This window comes from Peromyscus californicus, unplaced genomic scaffold (genome assembly GCF_007827085.1).
Source record: "Peromyscus californicus insignis strain IS unplaced genomic scaffold, ASM782708v3 Scaffold_7__1_contigs__length_154581171, whole genome shotgun sequence".
In the NCBI taxonomy this organism is placed as follows: domain Eukaryota; kingdom Metazoa; phylum Chordata; class Mammalia; order Rodentia; family Cricetidae; genus Peromyscus; species Peromyscus californicus.
This window is the reverse complement of record NW_026294595.1, coordinates 43669226-43684708: the sequence shown is the minus strand read 5'-3', so window position 1 is coordinate 43684708 and position 15483 is coordinate 43669226. Positions and strand designations below refer to the sequence as shown.

At 37.7% G+C, this 15483-nt stretch overlaps 1 protein-coding gene and 1 long non-coding RNA gene across 14 annotated transcripts in view; one reads left to right on the top strand and one right to left on the bottom strand.

Annotated features, from left to right (window-relative positions):
* Scn9a (sodium voltage-gated channel alpha subunit 9) overlaps positions 1–7234 on the top strand; it is a 157403-nt gene extending 150169 nt beyond the window's left edge. For all 4 annotated transcript variants that reach the window (XM_052725229.1, XM_052725227.1, XM_052725228.1 and 1 more), the window contains exons 25-27: positions 130–234; positions 491–761; positions 3237–7234. In XM_052725229.1, the coding sequence (XP_052581189.1) occupies positions 130–234; positions 491–761; positions 3237–4429 (1569 nt within the window). In that variant the 3' untranslated portion in view covers positions 4430–7234. The remainder of the gene's footprint in view (positions 1–129; positions 235–490; positions 762–3236) is intronic.
* LOC128101831 (uncharacterized) overlaps positions 1–15483 on the bottom strand; it is a 246304-nt gene that overhangs the window by 188540 nt on the left and 42281 nt on the right. For all 10 annotated transcript variants that reach the window (XR_008215208.1, XR_008215205.1, XR_008215202.1 and 7 more), the window contains exon 3: positions 3283–3462. This is a non-coding gene — a long non-coding RNA (uncharacterized LOC128101831). The remainder of the gene's footprint in view (positions 1–3282; positions 3463–15483) is intronic.

The following is a 15483-nucleotide window of genomic DNA, read 5'->3' as shown; positions in this document are numbered from 1 at the left end:
GTATAGCTCCTAGGTGCATAACAAAGTGAATTTCATCTCTATATTTAAATATTTGACCCTTTTTTGAATCAGAAGAAAGAACTACACACTGATTCTGGTTTTAACTGGATTTCTCTTTTATTCCTTTACCTTGGAGGTCAAGACATCTTTATGACAGAAGAACAGAAGAAATACTACAATGCAATGAAGAAGCTGGGATCCAAGAAACCACAAAAACCAATTCCCAGGCCAGGGGTAAATATGTAGTGTGTGTGTGTGTGTGTGTGTGTGTGTGTGTGCAATATCCTCCTAACTGTGTTCATTTCCTAAATATTTTAAATTTGTGATGTATTTTTACTCATTCTATAAAATTTATACAATTTTTTTGTACATTAAATTTTGATTTTTTTCCCTCCCCCAACTCCTTCCAGATCCTTTGTATAGTTTAATATGCAGATAATATTTGGGAATTTTATTCTACATTCTGTATCATTTTGGGTTTATTTTGCAGAACAAATTCCAAGGATGTATATTTGACTTAGTGACAAATCAAGCCTTTGATATCACCATCATGGTGCTTATTTGTCTCAACATGGTAACCATGATGGTAGAAAAAGAAGGGCAAAGTGATTACATGACAGATGTTTTGTATTGGATCAACGTGGTCTTCATTATCCTGTTCACTGGGGAGTGCGTGCTGAAGCTGATCTCCCTCAGACATTACTACTTCACTGTGGGATGGAACATTTTTGATTTTGTGGTAGTGATCCTCTCCATTGTAGGTAAGGCCACTTATTAATCACATTTTCTTTGTGGATAAAGTCCGCTCTGCTCAGAGAGGTGTGTGCATGCTTGAGATCTGTTTTGCTTTCAAGTGAATGATTAGCATGAAAGAAGGGAGGAGATTTAGAAAGAAAGCAAATTCTTTCACGTCAGAATTCCCCAGTTCAAGCCCAAGCCCTGAAAGCCAAATGTTGGGTCTGTCAGAAAAAATTCCTGTTGAGGTTAGTCCCCAGGACTGCCTCCAGGAGCCTTCGAATGGACATCTGTGCATAGATGTGTCCTGGAAGCTAATGAAGAATGCACTAGTAATTCTAGTTTTAGCAGGTTCATGGATACCGGCATATTTTTGGCTGTTAAATTCATCCTGAACTTAAAATGTCAAAAACTGCCATTTTCATCTCTTAAAACTTGGCCAGTCCATAACATTCAGTAATTTCTCAGCTAGCAGCTCGTGTCTGTGTAACACAGATTTTATATACCTTCTTCTTTCACTGTTATCTCTGTCCTGTTCTCTGTCTCCACATGCTAATATTTTAAAGTTATATTTCATTTTTAGCATTGAAATTTCTTGATAGAAGAAATTGTGGAATTAAACTCATAGCTGATCAAACAGGGCCATAAAAGCTAAAGGTTGTATAATACAAAACCACAATAAAGAATGCCAAATGACTTAAAATCAATTTTTAAATAATATTGTCACTAGATGTGATAAACCAAAGCACATTAAAACTCAGGTAGTGATGTCATAGTGGCAATGTAAAATATAATGATGGAAACTACCATTCAGTCAGGACAGTAAAAGAACATCCTTCTATCACAAAGTTTTAGCAATGCTAACCAGGGGATTTAAATTAAAAACAAACAAACAAACAAAAAACAAGGAGGTGCATGCATTAAAACCCAGGAGTAATTTATCTTTATCCTCATCATATCATGAGACTTCTAAAATGAAAGAGTTGTCTGTGGCCATGTATATCTATCTGCAATCCAATCATTAAAAAGGCTTTCCCAAGAGTACATGGAGTTCCAGACCATCCTAGGCTACCTAGTCAGACAGTCGAAAAACTTCTTTTTAACTCAAAACTTTTTCTTTTTTTTTTTTCTCCCGCTGGCCTCATAGAGATCTGCCTGGCTCTGCTCCCCGAGTGCTGGGATTAAAGGCATGAGCCACCACTGCCTGGCTCAAAACTTTTAAAAAATTAATTGGAGTTCAGAAAAGTCAAATTATAAATTGCACTTAACCAACATTGGTAATTTTCTTAAATGTTGACCAAAAATAGAAAATATATTGGACAAAATTTTAATTCAAAATTATAATAAAAACGATTAAAAATCTAGTAACAAATTTACTGTATATTGTCAAAGACTTCTATGAAAAAAGTAAAGGGCAAAAAGACTGAAATATTTGAAGGCTTGTCTTATGCTTGGTTACAAAGGTTGTCGTTGAGATTAGGACTTTCTGAAGACTTTCACTTAGTTTTACTAATATGGGTGTGTATCTGGGTGAGTGTATGTCATGTGTGTGTGTGGGTACTCACATAAAACAGAAGAGGGTTTCAGACCCCCTAGAGCTGAAGTTACAGGCAGTTGTGAGCCACCAGGTATTGGTGCTGGGAACCAAACTCACGTCCTCTGCAAGAGAAGCAAGCGCCCTTAACCTCCGAGCCTCCGCTCCAGCCCCAGTGACTAGTTTTATGAAATTAATTTGTAATTTCCATAAAATTATCAATGAAACGTTTCATATGGTGGTAGTTACAGATTGAAAACACAGCCATGATAATAGCTGCAACCGTGTTTAAAAATTAAAATTCGAAGGATTCAGAGAAACAAAACACTAGACTTTAATATACAATTAGTAATTTACTCAGTTTCATGGCCTTAAAAGTCAAAGGATAGTATTAAAATGTGGATCAGCTGGAGTGGTGCACACCTGTATTCACAGTGCTAGGGAGGCCCAGGCAGGCAGATCTCTGAGTTTCAGGCCAACCTCCTCTACATATCAATTTCCAGTCTAGCCAAGGGCAAGGTTTACATGGTCAGACCCGATCTTTAAAAAAAAGGTTAGAAAATTTGTGAAATTAAAAAAATATATATTTTATTATTCCCCCCCTCTTTTTTTCCCTCTTGTTTTTTATTAGTAGGATCTAGTTTATGGATGGCTCTAGCTCTGAGCTCCATCTTGAGTCCTGGAAATAGACTTTGGAGCATGAACATAGGTAATTCTTTCTGTGCACGACACAACTTTAGTCTCAAGAGAATGAAAAACATTTTACAGACAAAAATAAAGAGGGATGTGTCCATGAATTTAGTTAAGGTGGAAAAAATGTCACAAGCAGTTATTTGCTAAAATATTGAATTCAAGATAGAACAGCAATTCTGAATTTGTAAGACAGCAGATGAAGCAATTTAGATTCATGATACTGTGCCACATGGATATCTAAACTTTTCCTTTTTTTTTCTCCCCTCCCACATAGGAATGTTTCTGGCCGAAATGATAGAGAAGTACTTTGTGTCCCCTACCCTGTTCCGAGTCATCCGCTTGGCCAGGATTGGCCGAATCCTACGCTTGATCAAAGGCGCCAAGGGGATCCGCACGCTGCTGTTTGCGCTGATGATGTCCCTTCCTGCGCTGTTCAACATCGGCCTCCTGCTTTTCCTGGTCATGTTCATCTATGCCATCTTTGGGATGTCCAACTTTGCCTACGTTAAAAAGGAAGCTGGAATTAATGACATGTTCAACTTTGAGACCTTCGGCAACAGCATGATCTGCCTGTTTCAAATCACCACCTCAGCAGGCTGGGACGGACTGCTGGCACCTATCCTCAACAGTGCACCTCCTGACTGTGACCCGAAAAAAATTCATCCAGGAAGTCCAGTGGAAGGAGACTGTGGGAACCCGTCTGTGGGGATTTTCTACTTTGTCAGCTACATCATCATATCCTTCCTGGTTGTGGTGAACATGTACATCGCCGTCATCCTGGAGAACTTCAGCGTTGCCACTGAAGAAAGTACTGAACCCCTGAGTGAGGACGACTTTGAGATGTTCTATGAGGTCTGGGAGAAGTTCGACCCTGATGCCACTCAGTTCATAGAGTTCTGCAAGCTCTCTGACTTTGCGGCTGCCCTGGACCCTCCCCTTCTCATCGCAAAGCCCAACAAAGTCCAGCTCATTGCCATGGATCTGCCCATGGTGAGCGGAGACCGCATCCACTGCCTGGACATCTTATTTGCCTTTACGAAGCGGGTTTTGGGTGAGGGCGGAGAGATGGATTCTCTTCGTTCACAGATGGAAGAAAGGTTTATGTCTGCAAATCCTTCCAAAGTGTCCTACGAACCCATTACAACCACACTAAAACGAAAACAAGAGGATGTATCTGCTACTATCATTCAGCGTGCTTACAGAAGGTACCGCCTTCGGCAAAACGTCAAAAATATATCAAGTATATACATAAAAGATGGAGACAGGGATGACGACTTGCCCAATAAAGAAGATATAGTTTTTGATAATGTTAACGAGAACTCAAGTCCAGAAAAGACAGATGCAACTGCCTCGGCCGTCTCTCCACCTTCGTACGACAGTGTCACAAAGCCAGATCAAGAGAAATATGAAACAGACAAAACAGAAAAGGAAGACAAGGGGAAGGATGGGAAAGAGAGAGGGGAATAGAGCTTCAGTTTTGCTCTACTGTTTACAGCCTGTGAAGGTGACTCACTGGTGTTAATAAGACTCCTTTACGGAGGTCTATGCCAAACCCTTTTTATCAAAATATTCTCAAAAGCCGCACAGTCACTAGTTTTGATCCAACGAGCAGAGGGCAGCATTGGCACATGGCTATTTTTGCATTGGTAAATGATTCTGTAAGAATTGTGACTGTAACTCTGTAGGGAATAATCATTACTGCAATCAAGGGTGATTTAATCATTCAGCAAATCGGAAAACCATACAGAAAGAACATTTTCTCATTTGCCTCCATATCTTTTCTCTGGATTCTAATTAAACATGTACCCCATCTAAATATAGAAATTCAGGTAGACATGCATCCATGCACACAGACACAAATACAAACGGGATTAGCTACGGTTTGGAATTCAGTGCAATAAAATTCCTTATAAAAGTAATGGGAATTAGTAATGAAGGTTTTGTCAAAACATCTTATTATTAGGGAGTCAGAATCTTTATCCATAAACAGAGTTCAGTTTCTGTTTTGAGGTGCTCAAACTTATCCTACATTGCATCAAAAGCAGTTTATAGGTATCTATAAAATGTCATGGGATTGAAAACATATGTAGGCTACTTATTTAAGAAATCACTTGCATTTGCATAGATTAGCATTCACCTTGATTTATGGACATCTTTGAAATTTTGTGCTCACATGATTCTCCCACCTCAGTTGCTTAGCTCAAACTTCAAGTTCATTGAAAACAGCTAGCCTGCTTTTCTTATGCCCCACTTTGTATGTACAATAACCACAGACCTTGAAAAATTATTTGAAATATATATATATATCACGTTTCTCAATATAAAAACGTGAAGACTATTAACAGAAAATTAGTTTACAAAGTTCCATTTACTCACATTTATTCAATCCGACTTGCCCAATAAAATAGCTAATGACTCAACTCTTAACACCAGTTGCCACATTTATCTTCTCATGCCGTGTTGGTTTGTCATACTTTGTCACTAAGCAAATTTAATGTTTCCTTTTAATGAAACATACCCTAAAATGCAATTAGCTACTTGATACCCTAGCACTTGTTTGAGCAGATGACCAGAGCACAGTATGTACTGCATCTCTTAAATACAAGCCTTAATGTATTTGGCAGCTTCCCAAGGTACAAGGAACACCAGGCTTTTAATACCTGCCCACCAGGTGTTTAGTATGAATGAAATGGCATTCAAAGAGTGAGCCTCATCAGCTTGCTTGATTACCACTAACTTCCCTAATTGGGGAAGTAATCCTCTGAACTTCTATTATTTCACCTGTAAATAAAATAAATGTCACTTCCCCCTTAATATTCTAATCTGTGGTGTGAAATATATTTTTCATTTATCAGTAAAATAGCCTGGGCTCATCATTTTAAAAGCACATTTCATTTAGAGCTGGCTTTAACTACCCTACCAAGGATTAGAAATCCACTTTATGCTTTTAAAGCACTTGGTAAACATAAGTGGCTCTGACACATTCTCTCATAATTTTATTCTGACAAGTTGAAACAATTCTTCCAACACATTATCTTTGCAGAGAAAAAAAAAGCTGAGCTAGATAAGTAAAAGGAGGTTTTATTTAGAAGATTCTGAGGGAACTTTGAAGTAAATGCATAAAACACACTTTATCAATTGGCTTTTGAAATTCAAAAGTAACACAAAAGTATTGATATAATAAGTAATCAAAATACATATTCTTTATTTCTTGCCCAATTAAAAAGAAAAGTTTAAACATCCCTAGAGAGATGAAGAAACATATATAGAGAGTGAGAAATAAAAAAGGGGAGAGAAGAAACAAAGCTATAAGAAGAATAAAAACAAAGATATAATTTTACAGAACTTGCTCAGAATGTTTTCCCATTGTGGTGCATTATATAACATCTCATAGGAGACTCTTATTGCACACATTTGTCTAAAGGACCTAAGAAATTAAGTGTAAGGCTGACAGTTCTCTACATCTATGCTTAATCATTTAACTTAGTTTGGTGGGGGCTACTTTTTAAGTTCTCTGGAAGTTTCCAAACAGTACTCAGCTAGACAGAGCACTGTGTATCTTTTAAGCTGATAGGGTTTGGACAGCTTAACTGGGGAGCCACACAAAACCTTCCATTTGTAACAAGTCTTAATGCATTCAATTAAGAAATTAGTTTTCTTTAACAAATGAAATCCGTTTTTCATTATTTTACACCCATTAAAAATACAACTCCATTGTGAATATTTTTATGGATATAGTATATGCAGATGCTTGGTATGGATTATTAGTGATTTGCTATTAATATTTTTACAGTGGCTGATTTTTATGTAAATTTAAAACATTGGCAACTGTTTTACTCAACACACTTTTTTTTAGCATTTCAAAAAAGAACAGTTATAAAGTTTCTCTTTTTTCTACTTCATGCTGAACGTATTTTATTCTGAACTTATAATTTTAAGTGTAATATTAAGTTGTATACATACATGGGTGTTTAGCCTCAAAATTACTACTTATGACATTATATCAATTAAAAATATTATATATATTTTTTGAGACAGGGCTTCTCTCTGTAGCCCTGGAGGTCCTGGAACTCACTCTGTAGACCAGGCTGGCCTTGAACTCACAGAGACCTCCCTGCTTCTGCCTCCAGAGTGCTGGGATTAAAAGGTGTGCACCACCACCACCTGACCTAAAAATGGTATTTGACACTAGGATAAGATTTAGTAAAAGCTTAAAGCAAGCTTACACCCCTTTTCATTTTGGCTAGTGTTTGTACTAATTATTAAACATCATCCCACTGAAGCTACTAGTCATATAGTTACTGAAATTATTTTACCTATTGGCATAGAATGCTGACTACCCAGAAAATATAAATTAGCATTAAATAAAAGAAAGCATACATGAACACAAATCCATACACATAATTTTGGTGAAAACAAGAGAATCTTGTTTTACTATTTTGTCTCTTCTCATGGTAAACAGTAAAAGAAATCTATGAGCTATTTCTAAATTCAAATTGTCACATTTTGCAATCGTGAATGTTTAGCATGATTTTGTAGAATTTTGATAGTTTTATAAGAGTGAAAATTAAATGCATATGTAAATAAAGCAGTCCATACTAGCAAATTCGTCAAATGTTAATGAAAGTAATGAAAAGGGGGCAGTTAAATAAGGATGGTCAGTAATTGACCTGGTTTAAATCTTATGTTTAGAGCCATCAGTTTTTAAGAATATGTTTTCATTAGTTTCCTGAGAAAAACAATCAAGAATTGCTCCCAGCAAATGAATAAGTAGCCATGAATATATGAATGCTGTTTACAAAATCCATAGACACATGAATGCTCAAAATGTTTGAGTTTGTCAAAAATTACATTGTAGTTATACTTGAGACTTAGAAAAGGTTAATAGAATCTAAAATAAAAGTCACTAAAAAAATCATGTCTTATTTATTTTTTGTCTCAGCACTTTTATGGGTAAATTCACGGCATCCCAATGATGGCTAGTATTTTTTCCTTTGTTTCTTTTTCTCTCCCTTCTTTGTCTTTGCAACATAAACAGCTTCAGTGTAATGACTCCCGGATGCAAAAGTTGAAGAAGAGAAGCGTGGAGTTCCAAAGTAATTTGTTCAGTTCCACAAGGGGATTTGTATAGGGGCAAGAAATTGAGACAGGAGTGACCAAAGGCAAACATTTAGCCACACAACACTAACATATGCTTATTTTCCTTCTTGTACCGACATTGGGAAGCTGCAGGCATGCATGACAAGTAATAGTGTGAGTACCAGGGTCCGAGCCATATATGGATTCCAAACAAGCCGTGACCCTCTGAATTTCCTGAATGCATTAACCTATGTGGACCTCGGTTCTCACTGAAAATATGAGAGGGTCCTACTTCATACATAGTAAGAAGAATAGGATAAGACAATTCCCATAAAGCAATTAAAGCTAGTATTGACAACATAGAATCAAGAACTGGTCTCAATAGTGGTACTAGGGTGGCACTCCATGTGATACTGAGGATTTTAAGAGTCTTAGCTACATGTATGTTGGGCAGAACCACAATGCAGCCCATGTACATGCTCAGTAATGACAACATTTCTGATTCACATGAGGATGTATAAATATATTTCCAGAAGAGTTTCACGACTTCTATTGTAAAGGTAAAGCATGAATATTTAGTGATGTGCTGTACACACAAATATTTCAAATTTATGATATTTTTATGATTTGTGAATTGAACCAATATGATAAGATCAGAAAACATGGACATTTACAAAAGTTTAGATAATTTTAAAAATGTGGATATTTGTTCTAAAATTTAGCTATATAATTAATACAAACCACTATATTTTATTTTAGCTGTGATCAGCCAGTATTTTTAATGATCTTCAAATAATATGTGGTGAAAATTATAGATGATATATTGTGTTATTATTTCAACCTTCGATATAACAGACTAAAATGCAAAATAATTTCAAAATATTTCTAGGGACCTCTGTGATGGCAATAATATTTGCCATGGTCACTCTGTAAAATAAAATTATAGGCACTGAATGACATCATAAACCATCTAGCATGACTGATTGATATAGACAGAATTCTCCTCCAACAGAAAAGCTCAAAATCACACAAATCTATACCACAAGCAAATTAGATGTAGAACCCATAGCCATCCCTCTCATGGGAGGAGGGGATTACCCATCAGCTAAAGCAGAAGGGAATTCTGCTGAGCCAGCACCTTGTGAACACAGCAGAAGAATATGAATAATTGATAGCTATATGCAAGCAAGAGAGCAAACACGCTTCATTTAGCTTGATTTTCTATTGCTCTTTAGTTGCACTTAGAGAAGTCATTGATCTGTCTAGGGGAAGATAATTTGAAAAGATTTCAGGACCTTCTGTCATGCTTGTCATGGGCTCTAGCTGGAAGATTGGAAACTCCTATGAACATCAAAACTCTAGAAGAACCAAGGAAAATACTATGTGTTCCAAATATAACATTTGCTAATATGCCCTCAATTTTATTGTATTCTTACCAAAGGAGAATATCTTCAAAGTTATATTCCTCTTATCAAAATACAACTCTATAAAATACTGTTATAACTCATTTATACTTCAGTAAAACATAAAATGTAGAATTTACAGAAAATATATCTCATTAACATTAAGAACATTCTCTCCATTCAAATTATAATTATTTATAATTATTTCCAAAGACTTTTAAACTTAACCTAGATTTCCATGTGCTGGTTTAACGAGAACATTCTTTTACTTACAGTTGATCTTGCAGTTGTTTGTGAATCCCAAGATTTATTCTCATTTTTTTAAGTATCTTTCCCATTTTTGTGTTCAATAAAACCTTTTAATATGTGATTTTTCACAGCACTTGAGAATGGAAAGTATTTATATGAGAGTTTCATCTCACTCATATAAAAGGTTTGAGATAATTCTAATACAGGAACTTCACCTTAAAGAAGCAAAATCAGTATCTTTAGTTTTGGTGACTTTACACACTACCTCTTAACCTCCCTGTCCCCTACCCCCACCCCCCTGCCCCCCATCCCTGCCTAGTCCTTTGATCCTTAGTACTCCTCACTTTTCTTTCTTTTCAAAAATGTTCCACTAACTCTCAAGATTTTTTAAAATTGGTTTGTGGGGTAGTGGGCTTCTATATGACTGTTCATATCTCTTGAATTTCTGTCCATGACTGTACAGTGTTGCTCTCAGAAGACATGGGTCATTACTTACAAACTGTGGTACAAGGCATGGGATATCATCCATATTGGCCAAACAGACCACAGAGGTCTCCAAAATGACACAGGCTATTGTTATTGCTCTTCCTTACCCACTGTAACTACATGGTAAGACCCTCCTGCTGAAGATACAAATCATTTGGATTCTAGATATAGAATAATCATTCCCAAACTCATGAGGAAAGTTTCTCTCCACTAGCCAGCTTTTATAATGCTAGAAGTGCTGTGCAGGGTGCTGGGAGATAGAAGACATCAGTGGTTTTACCCAGTGCTGGGCAAAACATGCTGCGATACCAACTATACTAACTAGTTTTATGCCTACTTGATACAAGCTAGACTCATTTGAGAAGAGAAATTCTCAATTGAGAAAATGCCTCCATAGACTAGCCTGTAGGCAAGTCTATAGTGCATCTTCTTAATTGGTGATTAATGTAGAGGGACCAGCCAATTATGGGTGGTGCCACCCCTTGGTTAGTGGTTCTGGGTATTATAAGAAAGCAGGCAGAGCAAGTCATGAGGAACAAGTGAGTAAACAGCACTGCTCCATTGCCTCTACTCCTGAATCCATGTTCCTGCCCTTTACGGGTTCGTACTGACTTTCCCCAGTGAAGGACTCTGTCAAGAAATTATAAGCCAAAATAAATCCTTTCCTCCCAAGTTGCTTTACGTCATGGGGTTTTATCAATGCAATAGAAACCCTAACTAAAACACTGAGCTTATAGTCAAAATGTGCCTATTGGGCCGGGCGGTGGTGGCGCACGCCTTTAATCCCAGCACTCGGGAGGCAGAGCCAGGCGGATCTCTGTGAGTTCGAGGCCAGCCTGGGCTACCAAGTGAGTTCCAGGAAAGGCGCAAAGCTACACAGAGAAACCCTGTCTCGAAAAACCAAAAAAAAAAAAAAAAAAATGTGCCTATTGGTCAGTAGTGGCACTGCTGTTAGGGTAACTAATTGCTTTCTGATCAGAATTGAAGCCTGCTCCCCCCTGACGCGCTCAAAGTACTAGTAATCACGGTTAAAAGCCTATAGCTGAGGAGGTCGTGGACACAAGGATACAACTTTCTCCTGTTATTTTGCTAAATGGCAATGCTCTCAACATGCCTTCTAAATATTTGTGTTTACGCTCTCAACCTTGGTCGGAGCAGCTTCTTTTTTGCACGAGACTTTGAAGAGATGTGTAACTGATAAAAGTACGGAGATAAAAGACTCAATGCTCAGCCCTAAATGAAACATCTGTATCAACCACAGCACCATCACCAAAGGTCACCACTGAAGCAGTAAGAATTCAAGGGCTGGAGGGTATGGAGGAGTGCTGTGAGATGTGTTCTTTGGGACATGACATGACTACTGCAACCATGATCTCACAACAGCTTACACAAGACAAAATCTGAGCATAAATAGGGTAGATAATGTCTGTGCCCCACCCTATATAAGGAGCGGTTGGCAATAGAGAGTTGCTGTGGAAGCGAGACTCATTCCATATGGTCCCACAACAAGGCATATATGAGCATCTTGACAGGGCTTACTTAAGATGAGCAATCAGAAACAAAATAGACGTGAAACTGGTGAGAGAAGTGTTGGGGGGAATATGTGGGGGGCGTTTACCCACCACCCCCACAGTTCCCCAGAGTTTTCTTGAGTGTGAGCAGCAGGAAATATTAGATGGAAGGATTTATTGCAGAGAATCTTGCAGAGATAAACAGATAGAAAATAAAGGATAGCCTCGAGAGGGCCTGGAACCTTTTCCAATGGGCCCCGACTGTCTCTGTCCCAGGGTTTTTATAGAGACGCCAAGGGGTGGAGCAAAAGACCTCCTCCCCCAGCACAGCCAAGTGCAGACCATCTCAGACACCTGCACTCAGGCCCGTGGTCCTAATCATCCTCTATGCGGACCTGCTGGGTAAAGCCATGAGGAACCCGAGAACGGGCTCCCACAAATATGAAAGAAGTTGTTGGGGGGATAGGGGTAGGTATGATCCTATTTCATTGTATACATGAGTAAAATTCTCAAAAATAATTTTTAAAATAAAGGGGAAGGCATGAGTCTCCATGTGGAAAACACCAATAACTATAGCTAATCCCTGCCTGAAAAAGATGAGCAATCAAAGGAAATAAAGTTTAAGCTGCTAATTTTGTGATGATTTGTTATGAGGAATTGAAGACAAATATATCCTCTTAAATTTCTACATGCTGGGCTAATGTATTGAGATGGGTGAGAAAAATAACTACTAGAAAAGGTTTTGTTTTGATCCAACAAAATGGCTAATGGACTGTGGAAGTAAAAGAGGGAAAAGCTGGAGAGAGAGACTGATGCAATGGTCTCACAAAAACAAAAACCCCTCAAGTAAGGCAGATGCCAGTCAGTCTTAGAAATTTCATCCCTGGTTACCATGCTTTCCATATCTACCAATTACTGTGTTCTGTTCTTGGCTTCAAGTCAGCGCATCAGTTTATAATCAGAAGCTAAAGAAAGTGGGTGACTTTAAGTAATATTTTCTCCAGGTCAGTGAGACTATGATACACACCTGACAGCCCATGTGTTTAAAATGTAAGCCAAAAAGGGAACTGCAGCAATGTGTCCCAAAGTGTCATTCATGGATCATAAACATGTTTCCCAGTCAATGTATGTCAGGAGGGATGTAAAGTATATTTAACCCTTAAAGCACCACTTTAGCATATTGTGTGATGTAAGAAGATGTGAGCGTTTTGAGTGAGAAGCAAAGAATACACTAGCATTTATAATAACAGAAGTAGCCAGGGTATTATTATGTTTGTGTTAGTTCCTGTTTGAGTTACCTCAGAGGGTCACAACAAAACACCAGATACTGGGTAACTGAAACAAAGCATTTTATTTCTAATAGTTCCACGAGAGAAGAATATAAGAGCAGGCTTCTACCCAGCATCACACCTAGGTAGAGTCCAGCTCCGAGCTGGTATTCTCACTTAGTCCTTGTAGGAAAGCAGCATCTCTGCTCTCTTCTTCTGAGATAGCTACTATCCCCATGATATCGATGATGGCATATGTATGTATAATATAGTTTGTAACATGAATCTCTAAACACTCTTATTAAATAATAAAAAAACTTGGTGCCAGCTATTGGGGTGAATTCTAAAAGATCAGAGAGACAGAACAAGCCATAGCTAAACTCACCTCGCCAACTTCTCAGCCGATCCTGTTTTCTTAAACTGGAAGCCTCTGTGTCCTCATCCAAATGTATCTCAACTGAACTGCTGCTAAAAGCCTGAAAGTTTAAAAGCCTAAAAGCTTCTAGTTCCTGGTCCTCATACCTTTCTGCTTCCTGTCATCACTTCCTGGCATTAAAGGTGTGTGTCACCATGCCTGGCTGTTTCCAGTGTGGCCTTGAACTCATAGAGATCCAGATGGATCTCGCCCTCAGGAATGCCAGGATTAAAGGCATGTGCTACCACTGCCTAAACTCTATGTTTAATATAGTGGCTGTTCTGTTCTCTGACCCCCAGATAAGTTTATTGGGGTGCACAATATATCAATCACAATGGTTTACAGTTTTCTGCTTGGTGATTGATATCACTACCCACCTGCTTGTTTTTCTAATAACCTCCTTCCTTGTCCATCTATGATCCTTCACTAATACTTACTCATTTTAGGTAATACTTGAAATGCAAATTCATTAATTGACTCTAATTTGCATTGCCAATGCCTAACTCACTGCCACCCAAGCCCCCGCATTCATCACTTACCCCTATTTAGAACACAATACAATAACCTCTTGATTCCAACTCTCCAACTCACCGCACTTCCAAGTTGTTTTTCACACACATAGCCAGAATGAATTTTGTCCAACGATGTTATTTATGTGCTTCAAATTTTGTACCATTTCTCCCCTTGAAATTCACTATTATTTTTCTGTTGCTATTATGATCAACCCTAAAACTCTTAGCAATGATTTTATGAAGTCTGTACTATTTTGCCAACAACCATATTCTGACTACAAGCCCTAAGCCATTTTCACATGTAGATAGTTCATGTAACAGTCCTGCAAGAGGCTCTAACACAAATACTTATGTGGATCTGAATTGCACTACTCATAAAATGAGCAAATGTAACTGGCACAACTGTAAAGACTAAGTTTGCAACTTCTCATCAATAGTTTTAAATATAAGAAAGAAATAAAAACAAATAACATCATATACAAAATAATGATTCTACATTAAAGACACCTTGCCCTGAGGCGTCTCAATAGTCACAGTGCTCAGCATTGAATTAGTTCATTCTTTGTCGTGGGGAGCCACCTGGTGGATTGTCCTGTGCATCCCTTGTCTGTGACTATTAAATGTCAATAGACTGTGCTTCTATGTTTAAATCATCCAAGATGTCTCTAGACTATGCCAACTTTTTCCTGGGGACAAAAAATCTTCTCCCTTTGAGAACAATTGTTCTCGGCTTTGTTTATCAATGAATGAATAATGAATGACTTTTTCTACCCTTGCGAATAATGATGTGCAATAACCACAGAGGGGAGGCTACTTTTTAATTCATTACCTGTAGAAATATGTATCTGTAGATTTATTTCCTTGTACCTTAGATGTTGAAAAGGCAAGTTCATCATCTTTCTCTGCATACCATTATTCTCCAGCATGAGGCTTCCCATTCTCCATAGGAAAAGTCAAAGATGACTTTGCTTATTCTAATGTGTCAGAAAGGATTCTGCTTAGGAAAAATGACATCTACAGATGTCACACAGCCTGAGACTTACCCAGTGTTCTAAATTAGAAATACTCTGTGTAGGCATTCATTACAATATTTTATATGCTGCTACCATAAATATATCACACACAAACCTTTTCTTTTTTAGACAGGGTTTCTCTGAATAGTTCTGACTGTCCTGGAACTTTCCCTATAGAACAGGCTGGTCTCAAACTCAGATCTTGCTGCCTCTGCCTCCAAAGTGCTGAGATTAAAGGCATGCACTACCAACGCCCATCAAGTATTTTATTCTTAATAGTAACTTCTCACTCCTAACTAAAATTAATGTTTATTTAATTTGACAGTTTGGTTCAAAATCTTAATGAATTTAGACTTTCAAGACATCTATGGAAATAAATGAATAAAGACTTACAGAAATCCTCTTCTCTATAAATAGTGAATATTATTGCAATGATTCAGACAAATATTTTCAGAACTCTGGGAATTAGCCATGCAAAAGTTTTAGGGAAGTTGTTGACTTTTGGGAAGAGCAGCAAGTTCTGCAACAGCCTTTGATAAAGGGTGAAGGGAGCCTGAGACCCCAAGCTTCTGGAAGGACAGAACA